This window comes from Propithecus coquereli, unplaced genomic scaffold, assembly GCF_000956105.1.
Source record: "Propithecus coquereli isolate 6110/MARCELLA unplaced genomic scaffold, Pcoq_1.0 Scaffold44, whole genome shotgun sequence".
NCBI lineage: Eukaryota > Metazoa > Chordata > Mammalia > Primates > Indriidae > Propithecus > Propithecus coquereli.
Genome location: NW_012150174.1, coordinates 1,086,772 through 1,105,116, shown reverse-complemented (window position 1 = coordinate 1,105,116; position 18,345 = coordinate 1,086,772). Strand labels below are relative to the sequence as shown.

General features: G+C 43.8%; 1 protein-coding gene across 2 annotated transcripts; it reads right to left on the bottom strand.

The window, feature by feature from the left end:
- Positions 1 to 614: 614 nt before the first annotated feature.
- E2F8 (E2F transcription factor 8) lies at positions 615 to 16,823 on the bottom strand. Of its 2 annotated transcripts, none has more exons than XM_012654256.1 (13): positions 16,606 to 16,823; positions 15,299 to 15,422; positions 13,289 to 13,567; positions 12,753 to 12,909; positions 10,473 to 10,787; positions 10,031 to 10,192; positions 8,316 to 8,453; positions 6,876 to 7,079; positions 6,479 to 6,566; positions 5,689 to 6,220; positions 2,278 to 2,410; positions 1,768 to 2,162; positions 615 to 1,391 (listed from the first exon to the last, which is right to left on the bottom strand). In XM_012654256.1, the coding sequence occupies exons 2-13, from the start codon at positions 15,311 to 15,313 to the stop codon at positions 1,209 to 1,211; spliced, it is 2,601 nt and encodes an 866-aa protein (XP_012509710.1). In that variant the 5' UTR covers positions 15,314 to 15,422; positions 16,606 to 16,823; the 3' UTR covers positions 615 to 1,208. The 2 variants fall into 2 exon arrangements, with proteins under 2 accessions (XP_012509710.1, XP_012509709.1); XM_012654255.1 differs by lacking the exon at positions 16,606 to 16,823 and adding an exon at positions 15,746 to 16,151.
- Positions 16,824 to 18,345: the final 1,522 nt, after the last annotated feature.

The window sequence follows — 18,345 nt, the reverse complement described above, 5'->3', positions numbered from 1 at the left end:
TGGCCTGGGGTTTGGGGACTGCAGTTTTAAGACACTGATGGAAGAAGGCTCTTGTCAGTTCTCAAGGTGCAAGTCATCCCCTAACAAGGGGGTCAAGGAGATGTACACTTAATACATTGTAGCTTTTTCCTTCTCTTGGAGCTTGAGGGTTTAGCATGATAGTTTTCTGAGTGTAGAGGCAATTGGAATCCTTACTGCTGTTTTCCCATCCCTGGAGCTGGGCCATCCACAACATATGGGAAGAGGCTGGGCTGCAGGCCCTCCTCTGTGGAGAGCAGAGAGCCTGGGATAGATGCTGGTCATGCCAGGGCAGAGGAGGGAGGGTCCCAGCTCCTGTCTTTCATTCCTAATCTCCGGGAGTGCGGTAGGAAGTACCTGGGACTTGGGTGGGTGTCCTTGGCCAACTAACAGCCTCTCTGAAGCCATTTTCACTTCTGCAAAAGTGGAGCAATATCCAGGGTCAAAAGTGGGTAAGAATGTAGAAACATTCTTTAAATTTCACGTATCTAAGGGAAGCCAGGATGTATTCTCCTTACCAAGGATTTGCCTCTGAGATTAGATAAATTTTAATTTTCTCCCAACAGTGCCCTTATGGGCCAAATAAAAATGTTAACTATGTTTTAAAAAAGTTTTAATTTGAACAATTATGATTAAAAATACACTTTATAAATAATTTTTCCATAGACTTGATTGAGGACTGTTGCAAACTTTACAAAAAGGCATCTTGCAACAACAGATTCAAGAAATTACAAAAAATATAGCTATCGCCCTATTTAAAAATACAGCATTATACATCACACAGCGTTTTCTTTGTGCAAAAAGTTTAAGAGAATGCTGTGTTAGGCATGTCAAACATATATACTCAAAGGGAAGTAAACTTTAATACAGTTACTTTGCATAATAGTATTACGCACAGCTGAAATAATGAATCTTCTCCCCCTAGAAGTTAATATACCTTAGTTCAACATTTTACTTTTATTTTATAGGATTGAAAGCTAAACTTAGCTTTATACAAATATATGTGTGTGTGTGTGTGTGTGTGTGTGTGTAAACATATATATGTATGAAAACAAGTATCTGCTTTGACATTGAGCAAACCACCAACATATTTACAGTATTTTCAGAGAATGTGTTCTCCAAATCAGTCTGTGTGCATCTTCTCTATGAAATGACTCTTTAGAAAATCAAACCAAGCCACTATCTGTCAATTAGTGGACATCCTCTGTTGAGACTTCCAGTTTTCTCTGTGGAACAAAGAGAGTTCCTAAGGAGGTTTTATTAGCACCATCGAAATCCACACAGGATGAGCTAGTCGGCTTGGTGGGTCCACCTGGGGTACGGAAGAAACTCTCGGCCACTAATTGTGACCCTTTGGGTGTCACAGGAATAGGCTGATTGGAAAGAGAGGAATGGAAAAAAGAAGTCAAACACACACAGATACATATGTCCCTGTGGACTTGGAGGATGGGCTTGGATGGATGTTCCATGTTGGGAAACTCACATATCTTGAAATTGGCGAGGGAAGCCTCCATGAATTTTACATTCTCAATTATTTTGTTAAAGGGAGACAAAAATCTCACGATAACCCAATACTATAGACTCCTCTGGCACTCTTCCTGTGTTGTGGAAGGAAGGTAAGCCTTTGATCTCCTTATTTCCCATGCTTTCGCTCTCCAAAGAAGGAAAGCAAAAGCAAGTCTCCTATGATACAGATATTTGGGACTTAATAACACAAAGAAAAACTAAATTAAATGCAAATACTCTCACCTGCTGTGCCCCCATCACAGTAACTGATTGTCCGTTTGGTTGGCTCTGGCCTGGGACTGGCGAGTCATAACTGGTGGCTCTTCCTTGCTGAGTGCCTGCGTTTTCTGGTAGGACACTAACAGCCTCTATTCTTGGAGACACAGGAATGATTCCGGCCCCAGGGTTGGCAGACACCTGGACACCGGAGGAGATGAGTCCCAGGTGCTGCAGGGTGAAGTTTACAATGGCTGAGCTTGGGTTCTGGATGGGGACAGGGTGGCTCGCAGTGAGAGCCGGGCTGTTCCCGACAGGTACGGCTGCCCCGGAATTTGGTGAGACCATTAGCTTCAAAGGTGTTACATGAAAAGAGGGAAAATTAACAGCAGTGAGTTCAGATGATGTCACTGGAATAACACCTGGAAAGAAAAGGGTGAAGAGATCTTAAAAGCACAGGCATTTGTCCGATAAGTTTATAGGCTTAAGTGAACTTGAGACCGGTCTCCGTTTGAATAGTGTTTTACGTCTACTCACCTGCGATCGGGGAGCTGTAGATCCTGTGGTTTGGGGAAAGAGCACCTGAGTTTTCTTTACTAGACAGGATGGACTCTGCCCCCAGGGATGAGCAGTGTGTGAGAGGGATTAAGTATCCTGATGGGAGCGAGGTCTAGAAAACAAGAAGGAAGGGCTTATTGTGCACACAAATATAGGAAAAAAATGGCCATGTGCCTCTTCAGGACGAACATCCCTTGGCTGTTGCTTGTTTCATCAGACCAAAGCCCCCAGCGGTACAGGCTGCAGGCAGGCCAGCCACCCGGCTCCTAGAGAACAACATCTGCCCACCCTTCCCAATGTTTGTCCTGAATAATACAGAACATCTGCTTCTTAAATGCCACCTATGGTCTTGGGAAACATCTAGAAACTGGCACTGAGCCTGCTTAGGGGTGGGATTCACCCAGCACACAACCCTCACACTGACGTCCTAACTCCTGCAACCAGACTTCTTGCTATAAGGTGGTGTCAATTATCAGAAGCAAGATGAACACTGCATACAGCACTAGCAGATTGCCATCTGATAGTTCTTTAATTACGTAGGATGGTATTTCCTAAAAAGCGCTCTTGAGGGACCCCTAGGTCTGTGGGATGCAAGCAGGCATTACTTAATTCAAGGTCAAACACGTTTGGGAAATGCTGAACCAAACAAAGGCAAATGGTGTCTTTATCAGAGAGAATTTCCAACTGACTCTAATGATGGCATGCATCATAAATCCCCAAGTGGAGCACACAGCATGTAGTATTTCCGAGACTATTTGGCAACTATATTTTTGGTAGGTTATTAAGGAGGACTAGTATTCAAAGAAACATTGTAAGCAATGTTGATTTAGAGAAGGGGTGGGCAAACTATTTCCCATGGGCCAAATCCCACTCCCCACCTGTTTCTGTAAATAAAATTTTATTTGAACACAGCCATGCCCATTCACTTATGTATTATCTATAGCTGCTTCCCTGCTACAACGGCAGAGTTGAACAGGTGCAGCAGAGCCCATGTGGTCCACAAAGCCAAAAATACTGACTATCTGGCCCTTTAGAGAAAGTTTGCAGACCCCTGATTTAGAACAAAGGAATCATACGAGTATAGATTTTTTTCCCTAGTACTGCCTGCTCTAATGATAACAAGCAATCTTAGAATATGCAAACTAAAGCATACTAGAGTTAAAAAATTACAAGAGAACTGATTAATTCATATTAGAGACCCACATGTCACCGAGCAAAAGCTTTAGGCAATAGTTTTATTCCAAATAGAAAAGGCCCAGGTATGTGTTGCATGCACCTCCCACAATGCTTGTTAGATCACTGTACTTTACCAAACAGAAAAAGTCTACCGGGGTGGCTGAATTGCCTGAGAAGTCTGCTTTAGCCTTATTGGGAGCGGGACTGGCAAAAGCCAAAAACAGCTTGTATAAGCTAGGGCCCCTTCTTTTATCTTTCTTTAGAGCTTTTTTCTCTCCATTGTCAAAATAACAGTTTGATCCAGCTGTTAATAGGTCTTTTCCTCAGGAACCACAACGCCAAACCACTACCGTAAGCTTTTAATTTTGTTTCTTAGGTGCCTGGTACTGCTCAAAGTCTCCACTAGTAGGTGCCTTGAAAGCTGCAGAAATAGAGGATTTTTCGGGGTGGATTTAAGCATTTTACAAAGAGCTGCTCTCTGTCATCTTCAGTCATATTCTCCTGTGGGACAGTTACTCTGATCGCTGGTTTAACTCTTTCTAGTCTTCAACAAAGCCTGTAGTACTCTCATCATAATTCTTTTTCAATTTTCAACAAACTACATTCATTGCAAAATCTTTTAACCTATAATGCCAGTTCCTTTTTTAAAAAAAATTAGAACTATTACATTAGCAGAATGGGTGAATCTGACTTATTCCAACTCGAAGGTCATTTCTTCTACCCACAGCAGCCCTACCACCCCCTCACATCATCGTCCTCCTCATCATTCACGACCTGATGTGTTTGTTTATTTGCAAACCGTTTTCTCGCCTAGAAGTGGAGATTCTCAGTAAATATTTGACGAATGAACTAACACATGGATCTCTTATGTTCTTTGTTTTACTCAGTCCACCCTAAAAAGAAACAGTCAAAATGAAGTTGTAGAGATGAAAGAAAGAAGCAGGGTACATGGAAAATCTACCCGCTGAAAACCTTAATCCTGAATAACTAAATGACCAACGGGAGACCATTATTAAATCATACCCATTGGCCCAGAGAGATTACGGACCCCTCAGAAAATTGAATCAAGCCAAAGCCTTACGATTTCCCCCCTAGCATGTATATTAAATACAAAATGATACTATGTAAGATAATAGATGTTGGAATGGTTACCATGAGGCCATCCTCAGGGAAGATTTGACAAATTCTAAAGCTTCCTTAATAACAACAGTAACAGGTAATACCCTTCAGCTTATACAGTGTCTTAAAGGGATCAAATCCCTTTATGTATAAATTCACTTAACTTCACAAAAATTGTAACATGGCCATGGGGCAAGGACTCAAAAGCGACTGCCACCAAAGGCAGGTGCTAGGTTAGATTTGACTCAGATCACAATGCTTTATTTACAGGTGATCAGGAAAAATCAGCAGAATAAATTCCTCATAGATGAGGAAAAACAAGACATAGGAAAGTAAAATAACTTGCGTTAACAGCACGAGCAAAATGAAAGATTAACTGCTGCTTCCAGGTTTAGTGGTATTTATTTGATCCAGTAATGTCTTTCATATATAATTGTCCTAAGGGAGAAAAATGAGATAATGTATGTGAAAGGGCCTAATACCTATTATGTCTGGTATGTGGGTAGGCATCTGATAAATATTAATTCCTACCTGAACTAATCTCCACCTAAGAGAAAAAATCCTTTAGAAACCAATACATCAAATATACCTACAATTTGTCAAAATCGGTTTGATTTTTCTATTTACACAAAATGGATATTTTAGTTTAAATTTTAGGTAGAAAGTAAAAACGGGGAACACTTTATCTTCCAGGCAACAGATGCCAGTTACATGACAAGCATTAGGTAATGACTCAGAAAGAAGTTACAGGAACCCTACGCATCCATCCATTCATTCGGAGTTACGTCTGCTTGTAAATTATTTAAGACTTTCATGACAGGTGTTTGCATTCCAGCATGTGATGGAGAAATGGACTTAAGGACAACCACTCATGGTGCTTTAAAAAGAGAGCAAATAATCCCTCCCTCCAAAGGTTAAAAATGTCCCTGCCGTCATCCCAGTCAGGGGATTAGCTGTCTGGGCCCGCATTTGGATTATGGGATGCTAAGAAACAGTTCCTCGTCTTCTGAAAGATTGCTCTTTGCTCTGGTAAATTTCCCAAGCCACCAAATTCTCCTCTAATTGCCCAGGGAATTCCCAAAGCTTTGTACTTACTGCGGAGACATTTTCAAGTCCTTTTAAATCCTCTTTAAATTTCTTTTTGGAAGCACTATCTTCAAGCATGCTTGCCCTCTTGGAGCCTCTTTCTCCAGCTGGCTCCCTGTTTCGGTTCTTTGTACCCTGTCTCTCTGGGGCTGGAACCAAGTTTCCGGGCCTGGTGGAGGCACTGGACTTGGTGGCATCACTGGCTGCCTTCTCAGTGGTGGCATCTGTGGAGTCTTTTGATCCAGTAGCTTTAGAAGAGTGAGTGGGGCAGATCGTTGGGCTCAGGCCTTGAGGCGGCGTCATGGTTTGGGCTTGGGCAGCCTGCAGGTAGATGGCATAGGATGGGCCTGAAGGGGCCGGAGGTAGGATCACGGGCACCGCTGATGACAACGGGCTGGGGATCAGTGGGACCACCCCCAGGGGCTGGATGAGGGACGGTGCTGTCAGCTCCAGCTCAGCATTCACTGGGGTGTCCAGAGGGGCCACTGGTTTGCAGTACCCAGATCTTGCCAGTTGTACTTTCACTTTCTTTCTGGGTTCACTAAAGGACAAAATTTAAAACATGACACAATGGAAACACATTTTCTCTGAGATGTTCTACCACTTGAAGCCTCAGATTGAAGCCATGCTGTTTTGAAATTAGCAGATAGTTTCTGTAATGACTGAGTATGAGACATAGAGAAGATTCTCCCTCCCATCTCCAAGGCTAGTGCCTGTTCTCACACGAAATAAGTAATCCCAATCATGCAATGCAAAAGTAATTCACCCTGTTCGTTGCTAAAGAGCATTGCCAACCTACCTGGATTGCTCTTCTAATTGCATTTTGCAAATAGCCGCGAGCTGAGCCATTTTACTTGGGAAGGGTGCAGGATTCTGAGAACACTCAGCTGGTGAAACAGAAAGGGAGGGGCATTGGTCAAAGCTAAAGAACACATGTTCACACAGAGGAAACCTCGTTGGAGTCAAAGGGACAGAAAACACGTACCTCCCTTTAAAACTGCATGGCAATTAAACACTAAACCCCACAAGTGACTTTTTATCCTTTAATTCGTATTTAAGTTTGGCTTCAAAAAGGCTTGGTTACGTGGATATTGAAACAATTCTCTGACAAGTATTGCAGGGATCAAGTAAGCTAAAAAAAAATGAGATAAAAAGAAATTTTTCCTAGCAGAGCCCTGATGTTATTGAAAACATACCTTTGTTGGCCTTCACAGGGCTACTGGGAGCAGAATTTATCTTTCTCCGATCACTTTCTATACTCTTCACCAGCTTGATGAGAGATGGGTGTCGAGTAAAGTTTGGTTTCCCACGTGTGGAAAAGAGGTTTTTGGCACAGTTCTCTTTTGAAGACCGTCTCACCTCTAAATCAGAGGTGGCCAAAGGGGTGACTGGGCTGGAGTCTGAAACAGAAAAGGTCTGCGTGTTAAAATACGGGTGGTTCAGCTTCCTTCTGGGATATGAAATCAAAAGGTAGTTCTGAAACGCTTTTAAAAATAAAAGTGGCAACAATTATAGAGTACCAATTATGTGCCAGATGCAGTTCTAAGAGCTTTATATACAAAACCTTTTTTTATCTTATTAAATGATTTCTGGGACATGAGACTTCATACTTTAACATTTCTGAGACTGCCCTGTATCTTATAACCAGTGGTGTGCCAGACATTAGTGACTAGTGATTTTTCTTTCTTAGTGATATATAAAAAATTGTGCATCTTATAATCAGTGGACTCTTCGAGCTGATGAAATATGGTGATCCTTCCCGAGGTTGGTCCTCCTCAGGAAAAGCAACCCCATGTGAGAGATGAGAGCTCTGACACTCAGAAACATTAACCCACTGACTTGAGGTCTCTCCGCTAGAAGCATGTGTGCCTGTGACATGAACCTGGTATGGCCCCAGAGCCTTCACTCCAAATTCCTGCACCAAAAGACCTCTCTCTGAGATTATACCAAACTCACAATAACAGGCACTATTGTTCTTCCCATTTCACAGGTGAGGAAACTGAGCCTCAGAGAAGTCACCTGCCCGAGGCCACATAGCTAATGAGTGGCAGAGCTGGGACTGGAACCTGAGTCTCCCTCTGCCTCCATGGCCCACATTCTTGCTATTTTCTAATGGTTCTGGGAGGGGATCTTTGGTGGGATATAAAATGTCAGGATCACAGTTGAGATGAGGACTAGAAAGGTCTACCCTGATACCAGAATGAACTCATTTCATGTTCTCCATGTGCACAAGTTCTGTTGTGGTCATTGAGCAGCATAACAACAACCGCAACAGTATCTTACGCTTTGTGGTGCTTTTGATCTCCCAGATCTTTTCATATATAGATTCTATTTCCTGGGCACAGGGTCGGAGGTTGTTATGGACCTTGGGTTGCTGATGGAGCCAGAAGCCAAACTTTCTATATTGGCACTCATCTTTAATTGTCTTTTCAACTCTTTATATACGAGGGCTGTCTGGAAAGTATCCAGCCATTGTTAATATAATAAGAACATGTTACATGGCTGGATACTTTCCAGACAGCCTGGTATCTCCTTTCTATGTGGGGGTGGTGAGCAGGATAGGGCAGGGAGAATATCTCCAAACGTGCCTTAATCCAAAATAATGAAGCAAAGAATAAAAGAAAAAAAATACATACCACTGGTATTTGGACTGATTTCTGGGCCTGTCCATTTAAAAGCTGGTTTTCGTCCTTTTTCCTCTGTAACATGAACTTTCTTGATAAGCTCCAGGCTACTCAGAACATTAGCTATATCATATAACCTCCTAATTTTTGCTGGGAAAAAAAAAAACTTATATATACCACTTAATGCAATGATGAAAGATCAAAAGATTTTGCTTCATAAGAAAGGACTTCATATTTTAAGAGCTGTCTTAACCGTCAATGTCAGAGAAACATGTGACTCCTTTTAAGTCATTCTAGTGCTACTGCTTTAATTAAGACAAAAAATAGTTTTAAATATTTAAAAGACTCAGTTACTGCTGGTACTGAATCTTGAAACGACGACAGCACATGCTGAAAAGGAAAAATGACTCGATGAGATCACCTTATCTGAAACTTACAGATTTTTGTAAAAAAACACTATTCCTGGGAATCTTCTAATGAGGATTCAGAAGAATTTTATGAGCAGATAGAAATAAAAGTGACAAATGTATTGCTTTTCTGCTTGAAACACCTTATAACACTTATTTAATATCGTAGCATGGAAAATTCCATACCCCATCAAAATTTGTAATCTTTTACATTGTCTTTATGCAATATGCAGAGCCTAAATTTATTAATTCTGCAAAGCTCATGTATCTTAAAAATTTTTATGTAAAAAAGTCTGTTTTTACTTCTATCTTGATAGTACAAAATTACAAATCGAGTCCTCTTCTTCATAGCCATGCCAGTATGTTCTGAATTCCCTGGGGTTTCAGCAAGTTACACACCTATAGTTCCTGGAATAGTTTCCAAGGCTGTGACTAATTAGTGAATCAGAGAGCTGAAAACTGGTGATTCAGAAGAAGCAGGAACTCATCAGTATCAGGGTGTGTTTTCTGAAGTTGCAGATCTCCCAAGCCCATTGCCAGCATTATTGCCTTTACACTCTGCTTAATTCTGTCTTTATAGATACACTATCAACCTGGGGATGTGTGAATATTCTTCCATGGGACTAGTATAGCTTTATAGGATGGGAAGGAGTCTCTGTGTTCCCAAGTATTCCCCACAACCTCTGCAGTCACTTATGGTGGCTCTTCCTCACCATACAGCTGGGTCCTACAGGTGGCCCATGTTCAGGCTAACCTCCAGCAAAGCCCCCTCCCCATGTGCTGAGCGCTTCTTTCCAACACCCTGCAAAGTCTGGTATAGCAGTGGGGGCTGGGCTCTGTGTTAGGAACCCAGGCTGTAATCCCTTTCCAACTGAGAGCAGGTCATCTGGCTAAATCCATTCAAAATGGCAGACCAACTGTACTGCAAGTCACTTTAGGGGACAATTTTATGTTATTTGTATTCTCATACATCAGCATCAGTGGAAAGAGTAAGAGACCTAGCGTCTGGTCCTGCTTTATAATTCACTACTCACTTAGACCTGAGACAGTACAGATTCTACTAATGTAAAATCAGAACAAAAAATATTACAATATCAAATGAAGCCAAAATGTCAGACAAATAAGAGTAGTTATACATATCTTCCAATGCTACAAGTTAGCTAATGCAGTATTATCATGGCTTCTAAGGAGAAGTAAAGATATAAAAACATAATTAGAGAAGATCTGTTTATGTACCCAATATATTTGGAAACTAGTTTATAACCGAGATCGTATTGTTTAAGAATAGGTCCAAAATTCCATGGCAGTCATGACACTTACTTTTAAACTTGCTTTTATCCAAATCTTCCACATGGTCCTCCCCAATTAAAATCTTGGCAGCAATTTCTAGGCTTACTATCTGAGGCGTTGACACCAAAAACAGCATCACAAATTTCTGGCTCATTACTCTTAAAGATTTGTCTTTGCGGCTGTTTACAGAAGCTTTGGAGAAGGATGAGGATTACAGAATTAAAATTCATGAAGGGACAAGTGACTTCTAAAGTAACAAGGCTAAAAATACCACCACCTGATCATACCGCTGACAACTGCAGCATTTTAACATCAAAGGCAGCAGTGGCTTTAGAGCAGTGTTCTCCAGGGGACCTTCCCTTTAGACGCAGGAGGAGTGCCACGCGGCCTGGGCTTTTCCCCCGCAAGGACCGGGCGCTAACCCACTGTGCCACTGGAGCTCCAGCCTGGGCTTTTCCATACTGTCTCTCACCTGCCCGAAATTCCACTCCAGGGAGTTCCACAAAGCACATGTCTGGGTGTCCATTTTGGCCAGTGTTCGATTTGATGATATGATCCTCTATACTGTAACTCTTAATAAAGTCAAACTCTTGTTCATATTCTTTCTTTTTGATCATCATAATCTGCTCGGCGTACTTATTCTCCTGCCCGACACTCTTCAAAGTACCGAGGGTCTTGTTGAGATTATGTCGCCCGTGCCAGGTGTACCTGTTTTTGGCGAGGCGGCTCACCATGTGTAAGCTCTCCAGGACATTCACGATATCGTAAATGCGCCGACGCTCAACATCTGCAAAGAAAGTACGATTGTACGTTACTGGGGTCAGGTTTTTGTAATGTGTTGAGAATTGAATAACTTCTTCCATGGTTTATTACTCAGTAGGTTCCGGATAATATAACTTTATTGACTATAAGTGCACATGTTCAACAAACAGTGTGAAAGTAAGAAAGACATGTCCCTGCTCTCAAAGGGTATGAATAAGTTAATGTGAGTTAGAAAGGATACATTTATTGAGGCCTAATATGTGCCATACAGCTTTAGGAAATTTTCACCCTAAGCTTGTGAAGTAGGTATTATTGTCTGCACTTTAATGATCGGAGACAGCAACTCGAACCAGCTAAGTAGCACACGCCAGGAACAGAGCCAGTAAGTTGCAAAACCAAGTCTTTCATACTGTAAATCCCACACTTTCCAATCCATTTCTTATATTACCCTTCCAGCATACACAAACACACACAACCCTGCCTATAGTATTCATATGATAGGTACAAAGTGCTGAAATTACAGAAAAGTACAAAAACCATGATGTAGTTTTTAAAAACTGACATTAAAAAATAAAATAAAATATCCCTTTTGGAGTCTAATTTTGTTTACTTTGTAGCTACCTTTAACAATGTGATATTAGTGGTTCAATTTATTGAAATTGGGTTTTCAACATTCTGCAATGTTAGAATTCTTTGTTCAAAAAATTGACTTTCAATGTTGATTTACATTCAGATATTTGATGAAATCCAGCCTCCCGGAAAAGTGTTATATAAAACACTACTGAAGAAGGGTGCACCCTGCTGGCCTCTTGCTGTTCCTGGAAACTGTTCCTATGCCCTTGCCTGAAGGCCTTTGCACTGGGCTGTTCCTTCTGCCTGGAACCTCTTCCCCTTGTCCTCATGGCTCTCTGCCTGGCTTCTTCAAGTCACTGCTCAGATGTCACTTTCTCAACAAGGCCTATGACATGAGCACTTAATTTAAAATGACAAAGCACCTCTCCAGCACTCCTTCATCCTGTTCTACATTTCTTTTTTCCATAGTACGCATTACCTTCTAACATACATCCTCATTACTTACTTACTATTTTTGCTCCGTATCTATTGCCCCACTAGAATATAGGTTCCAGGAGAGAAGAGATTTTGCCCTTTGTGTTCACTGACATATTTGAAGCTTCTAAAACATTGCCTAGCACGTAGCAGGTGATTAGTAATAGGTACCTGCTGAATTAATGGGTACTACTTCCTACCTAGCTATGATTAAGTGTATGTGAAAAGTAGATAAATCTAAATGGTATATTCTTAAAATGTGACATAAAGTTGACATTTATGAACATGTATTAGAAGGGCAAAACTTTTCTTCATGGGGTGATTGCTACATATTAAAATGTATTACCCTAGATAGCACATCTCTTCACAGTTTTAGATTAGGATATTTGCATGACTTCAAAGGTACCCAAATTTGCCACAGATCTCTTTTTGGGTCTAAGTAGATTTGAGTCTATGAATAGAGGAGTAAAAGAGGGTGGGAAGACATAGTAACTTTTGCCCAATACAAAACACTCAGAAAACCCACTCAGAATAGTGCTGAGTGGCTGGGAGCACACAAATCCTGTTCCCACTCCCAGAAGCTGATCCCAGAAGGAAAATACCATTCAGCAGCCTAGGGATTCAAGGAAGGTGCCAAAAGTTCACAGTTGTAGTTGTTTGTGAAACGAGTCATAAAACAATGTTTCCTTTCTTTAAAGCTTCAGAGACAACCTATAGTCACAACCAACCTCCACTGTAATTTTTTTTCCCTCTCAGATTCAATGAAATTAGAAACTATTTGCCTTTATTCTTAAATTAAGCGGGCTTTAGAGATTTACCATGTCCATGTGGTCTTATTTGTGTCATTTGTAAACACTCATCAGATGAGCATGGGTCTGAAGGAGTTAAGTCCGTAAAGTCACTTTAGTCCTTAACTGTTTCAGTGAGCTCATGGGATACTTACTAAGTTCCTCCGCTACTTCATCAAGACAGATGTCATTATTCACAGCTGGGTTGGGATACTTAGGATAGCGTGCTAAGAACTTATGGCATAACAGTCCTAAACTTTTCTCTTTTCGACTTGGTTGGGATTTCTCATATTCATCTCCAGAAAAGTGTTCCTACAAAGGAAAAGGTAAACAATGTGTTATTCTGAAATAAAGTTTGACAGATTTATTAGGGGCATCTGTGCTTGATGACTAACACCACTCATACACATGCTTAGCTTTAACAGCTGCAAAGTTTGGGGGCAAGAACTGGGAGTGGGGGAGAACCAGTACAAACTGCTTGGCAAATCTGGAAGGGGAAGCCTGAAATAAAAATAACTATAAGGTTCAGAATTCCCAGTGCTAAATTTGATGGGGTCCAAATCTTCCTGGTGCTCTGAAGGAGGTTAATGACAGCCTTTAGGTGGTGATGCTTTAAATTGCTAGCACTTGTGCAGTAGATACAACCCTCCAACAAATGTCCTCATCTCCACCCAGGCCTCTGAAAACCTACATGTAAACAGTCTTTGGCCTCAGGTAATCCACTTCTGTTGTCAAACAACCCCCTTTTCTGATCTCTGTTGCGGATCTCAGGGCTCACAGCACTGATGAGCATTTTTAGGTTGGCTGTAGGTGTCCACGGCTCTCCCTGGGAGACTTCCTTGGGCTTGGTGGGCGTAGTTAAAGGACCAAAGTCAGGCTGGATCTCTGCCAACACTATATTTGCCGTAGTGCATTCTTTCAGAGGTGTTTTCATTAGTCCCCTGATATGTGGCTCAAAAAAGAGATTTTCCTGGTTTAAAAAAAAGAAAATAATTAAATCCATGGTAAAACAGGCTTTATCAGATAGCTTTTGACTCTAGACATCGTACAATGAATAGAATATTGCTGAGGAAAAAATTGCCTAATGAGATGGTAGAGTTGATGAAGTTAATATCTGTATTGCAATGATCACTTGGCACTGTCCATTCTAATAGTTAAATTTCCCGTTTTTAATTTTGCAACAAAGCATGGCCCTACATGTTTTCATATTGTGTAAAGAATTTTTTAAAAAACTTTGAGACATAATTCTTAACTCTTATTTGAAATAATGTTAGGTACAAAGAAGAGCTGCCAAGATAGTAGAGAGTTCCCATATACCCTTCACTCAGCTTCCCGTAATAGGACTGATAATTTTAAGTGATCTCAAACTCCTAGAAGCAACTTTTACTCATGACACTGTCATAAGTAAAGGCCTCCAGGGAAAAAACTATTATATTATCCACCTAGCATAATGGCTGCATGCAGTGGGTGCTCAAAAAAACACCATTGAGAGCCAAGCAGCCAAGGGTGAGGACTAGCATATGGTCAGATTTATCAGGAAAATCCAGAGTGACAAGAACAGGACTTCTCACCAGAAAAGTCTGCTCTTTGAATATCCACCCCTCACTTCACAGATCAAGAAAATGAGGCCAAGAGAAGTAACATTAGCTACTCAGGGTCATAAAGCTGGATCCTGGTAAAAGCGGGACTGCCACTGAGACAAAAGGGCAAATTAACAGCAGTTCATACATAAGACTAATGAAGACTTTGTTCCTTCCACTTTTGGACACCTGGGATTCCACGCATTACTCCTATCTGTATCTATTTTAAAGAAAATGCTTGGAATGGCAATAAGTAGAAGAATGGAGAGACCCACTAACTTTAGGAACATGGATTAATGAGCTTATTCTACAAGTCTGTGACATTTTGGTATTTATCAAGTGCTTTTCCATTTGTATTTTCATGGACTCCTGTATTCCTATTTTGCAGAAGGGGACATGCAGGCTGAGAGAGGTGACACAGGACTAGAACCCAGATATTCTCACTCTGAGAATGGTGCTCGTACATGGAAGTCAGTGTGACGGACCCAATGGAAGATCCCTGCCAGCATGTGCACCTAAGAGGTGCTGATCCAAGAATGGGGTTTTTCTAAAGGCTGCTGTCCTTTGCCACAGACTGTCAAGGGCAATATTAATTCTCTTGTTTGACTAACATCTGTAACTATTAGGAAATTTGCATATAAGATTATTTTTCTAACCGAACAGTACTTGCACACCCCCACTGATAATTCTATTGTAACTTTACAAAATATTTACCTCATAAACAGAGCATGCTGAGGCTTCCATAACCCTTAAAAAAGCTTACAATGTCATAGAAAAATTACGTTAAAACGAAATCCAATCTAGAATCATGTCAAATGCCTTTCTGAATTCCTATTGTTCAACAATCCTCGCAAGTGTGTAATACAACAAACAAATTTCATTGTTCTTAAAAATACCTTTTCTCTCTGTTTATGTTTTTGAGACTTCCACCAAAGCATTAAAAACTAGAAAGATTACTTTAACTCTGGGCAACCCTACCCCTCTTCAAAAATTAAATTTTCCTTCCTTCCAGGTTTTTACAGAGACTAACCAAAAAGGGATATGACATTAATAAGACATATCGGATAATGAAAAATTATGGAGTTAAAACTGCAGTGATGAATATGGAAGTTAAAAAGTACCTTTTCATTCTCCATTCTGTAAATTTCTCATACATTTAGAGTTTAAAAACGAAAAATCTGGAGTTCCTCCCCAAATCTCGATGGTTCAAGTAGTTTAATCAACTCTATTAAAAATCTTAATATCCTTAAAGAAAAAAGGAAATAAAAAAAGTTAGAGAAAAATAAAAACCAAGAGATCCTCTGTTGAAAATTCCTTCACGGACACAGCAGGCCACAGAAACAAAGACTAACGAAAAAATGACAAATTAGATTTACATTTTATTCCCGACCAGAGATAGCCTCACCGGGCAGAGAACTCCAACAAATGCCAGTAAATTCTTCAGCAAACGGATCCGCTGTCATGAGACTTCAAGTAACCCACAGCCCTCCAGTGACAGCCCTCTCCCATCTTTAGAAAAGGAGGGCCATTCTCCAGACCGCACCAAATAGACGGTAGCAAGCACCCACCTGTTCACAGATGAGCGCTCGGGTCTGAGCGCGAGCCCGCGTTCCGGCTGAGCACACGCGACCCCCAGGATCTGGATACAAGTCTGCATCTATATGCCTGAATGTCTCCCCTTACACACACGTGCACAGGCTCAGCAGTAAAGTCTTGGGAAGTTGCCTGACATGAAACTTACAAATTCAGTCTCTAAAGCTCTAGGTTACTGCTGGGCATTTAAAGAGTGCCTTATGATTAAGACTTTTTTTAAAAAGACTTTCTTAAAGATGCAAAGCTTCAGGTACTCGCTATTTGGGTGGTCCGTTCACCCCGCGATGTTGCACTCCACCATGGAAGGCTGCGTTTGTTCAATAAGGCAACCAGGTACAATTCCCCTGCCGCCACCCGCTCCTTGCCCAGCGCACTTCCCCCTCCGCCTGGCCAACCGCCCCTCCCCCAGGCCCGGACCTCCCGCCGCCCGCCCTGCAGTTCCTGGACAGCATCCTCGTGGTTTCCAGGACAACGACTCTCAACCAATCAGAGAGCTGGCCATGGGCCTGCAATTGGTTGACGGAGCCAGGGGCGGGGCCGGACCTTCCGCCTTCGATTTAAAAATTTGGCGCGGAAAGCCGGACCGTGGCCGGCGCCGCCCCTCAGCAGCGCGGGGCTTGAGCGCGGGCAAACCCGCGCCCGGAACCACGGCATCCCCGCCCCTCCCCCTCGCTCGCCCCCGCCCCTCTGCGCGGGAGCTCGGCTCCTCCTTCTACGGCCCCCGGCGGAGCGAGAGGCGGGAAACGGCCGCAGCCGCCGCCGCCGCCACCTCCCGCCCGAACCCGCTCCCGGTGCTATGCTGGCCTGGCGCCGCGTCCCTCTGCGTCCCACTGACCTGTCAGTCCACCTCACAGTTGGAGCCGGCGGGGGCCGAGCGGGGACTCCTCGGCACCCTTTCCCGGCTCAGACCCGGGAGTCCGCGTGTCGGGCAGTCAGTCTCTCTTTGCGCCGCGCCGAGGTGGGTGCGGGAGGGAAACGCCCGGGCCGGGACTGGCGGGCCGGCGGGCGGGCAGAGGGAGCGTGACCGTCCCGGAGCAGTCAAGCCCCCGATTTGAAATTAACCCGCTCCCGGCGCGAGCTGATCCCGCGGGCGGGGAGGGCCGCTCCCCTCCCCCACGCCCGCTCGTCCCGGCCCCGGACCTCGCGCGCCAATCCGTGCCTCCCGACACCGGCCGCCGGCGAATCAGGGTGCTGGCACCGCCCTCCGTCCCGCCTCCACATCAGAGTTGGGGGAAAAGTTCAGCAACTTTTTTTCCTTTTTTTTTTTTTTTGCATACACCCTCTCCCCTTGCTCAAAGTTGGGGAATAAAATTTGGCCCGCCCGGGGCTCGCGGGCTGGTACGCGGGCGCGCTGTGATCCCCAGCTTGGGGCTATCTCACCCCCTGCCCAGCCCCAGGTCCGCTCACCTGCCCTCGGGACCCCAGCCGAGACCATTCCCCCTTCCATCCCTGGCATGCATTATCGTGCTGCCCACCTTCTGCCCCATGATTTTCAGAAATTGGTGTGAGCAGAGAGAAGCTTGGCTACTGATGCCTAAATTCGATGGGCGCGGGGCCTTGGATCAGCGGTGGGAACTCAGGTGTTGGAGGAGGAGGAGGAGTGAAGTTGAAAACTCGCCAAGCCTGTCCCAGGCGTCTTTCCTCATGTGGTCTCGCACCGGCTCCTCCTTGTCTTCCCTCGCTTTTCCCTCTTTTTCCGGTCTCCGATCCTAGGGCAGCTTTAGCCTAGTATATTGCAGAGTTCTAGAGTAACAGCAGGGTTGGGAGACACTTTAATGCAAAGTCCTTATTTGGCAGACAGGGAAACTGAGGCTCGGGGCGGCAGCGCCGCCTTGCCTGTGCCTGGATTGTTTGCACCAATGTTGGCTTGCTCCGCTATTCTAGGCTTTAAAACATTTCCCCTTTTCTGCGGATGGGTGCGGGGGTTGCTGGACCGCATGTATTGCCCAACCGCGCCAAGATCAGGGCTCGCGTCTATCTTCTGTTTGTTTGGTTGGGCTCTTCCTCCTCTGTAGTCTCGCGCCTTTAAACTCCAGCAAGGCCCGGGGCTGTGCTCCCCCAGCCCCGTCGTTTACTTGTGTACCAGTGACTCTCCCGTTGCTGACTCGCAGAGCGACTCATTCTCATTTGCTCCTGGACTCGGTACGGGCGGGGATGCTGTAATACTGAGGCCAGGGTCGCAGCGCTGCAGCTACTGCAGCTACCCGCCATAGGGCCGGGGGTCTTGGTGGGGAGCGATGGCTCATCTCCCGGTGGAATGCGACCCAGGGTGCGCAGAGGGGCCGCCCTGAACGGTTAGCGCCGTCGTGTCCCTGTCCTCCCCTCGTCTCCAGCTGAGGTGCAGGTATTCCTCAAGAACGCGCTTCGACCTGAAAGGTGCTGTGCAGAAGGGGTGGTCGCCTGTAGGTCCCAGATTTGAAATAAAGCAGAGATGACGGGACACTGTTCCACCGTCCATAGCACGGAGCGGCTGCCTCTTACCAAACCCAGATACACCTTTTCTGGAGCAAGGCGGGGCTCCAAGTGCATCAACAAAAGATGGGCAGTTGGTGCTTCAGTTTAAGCCACTAGCCGT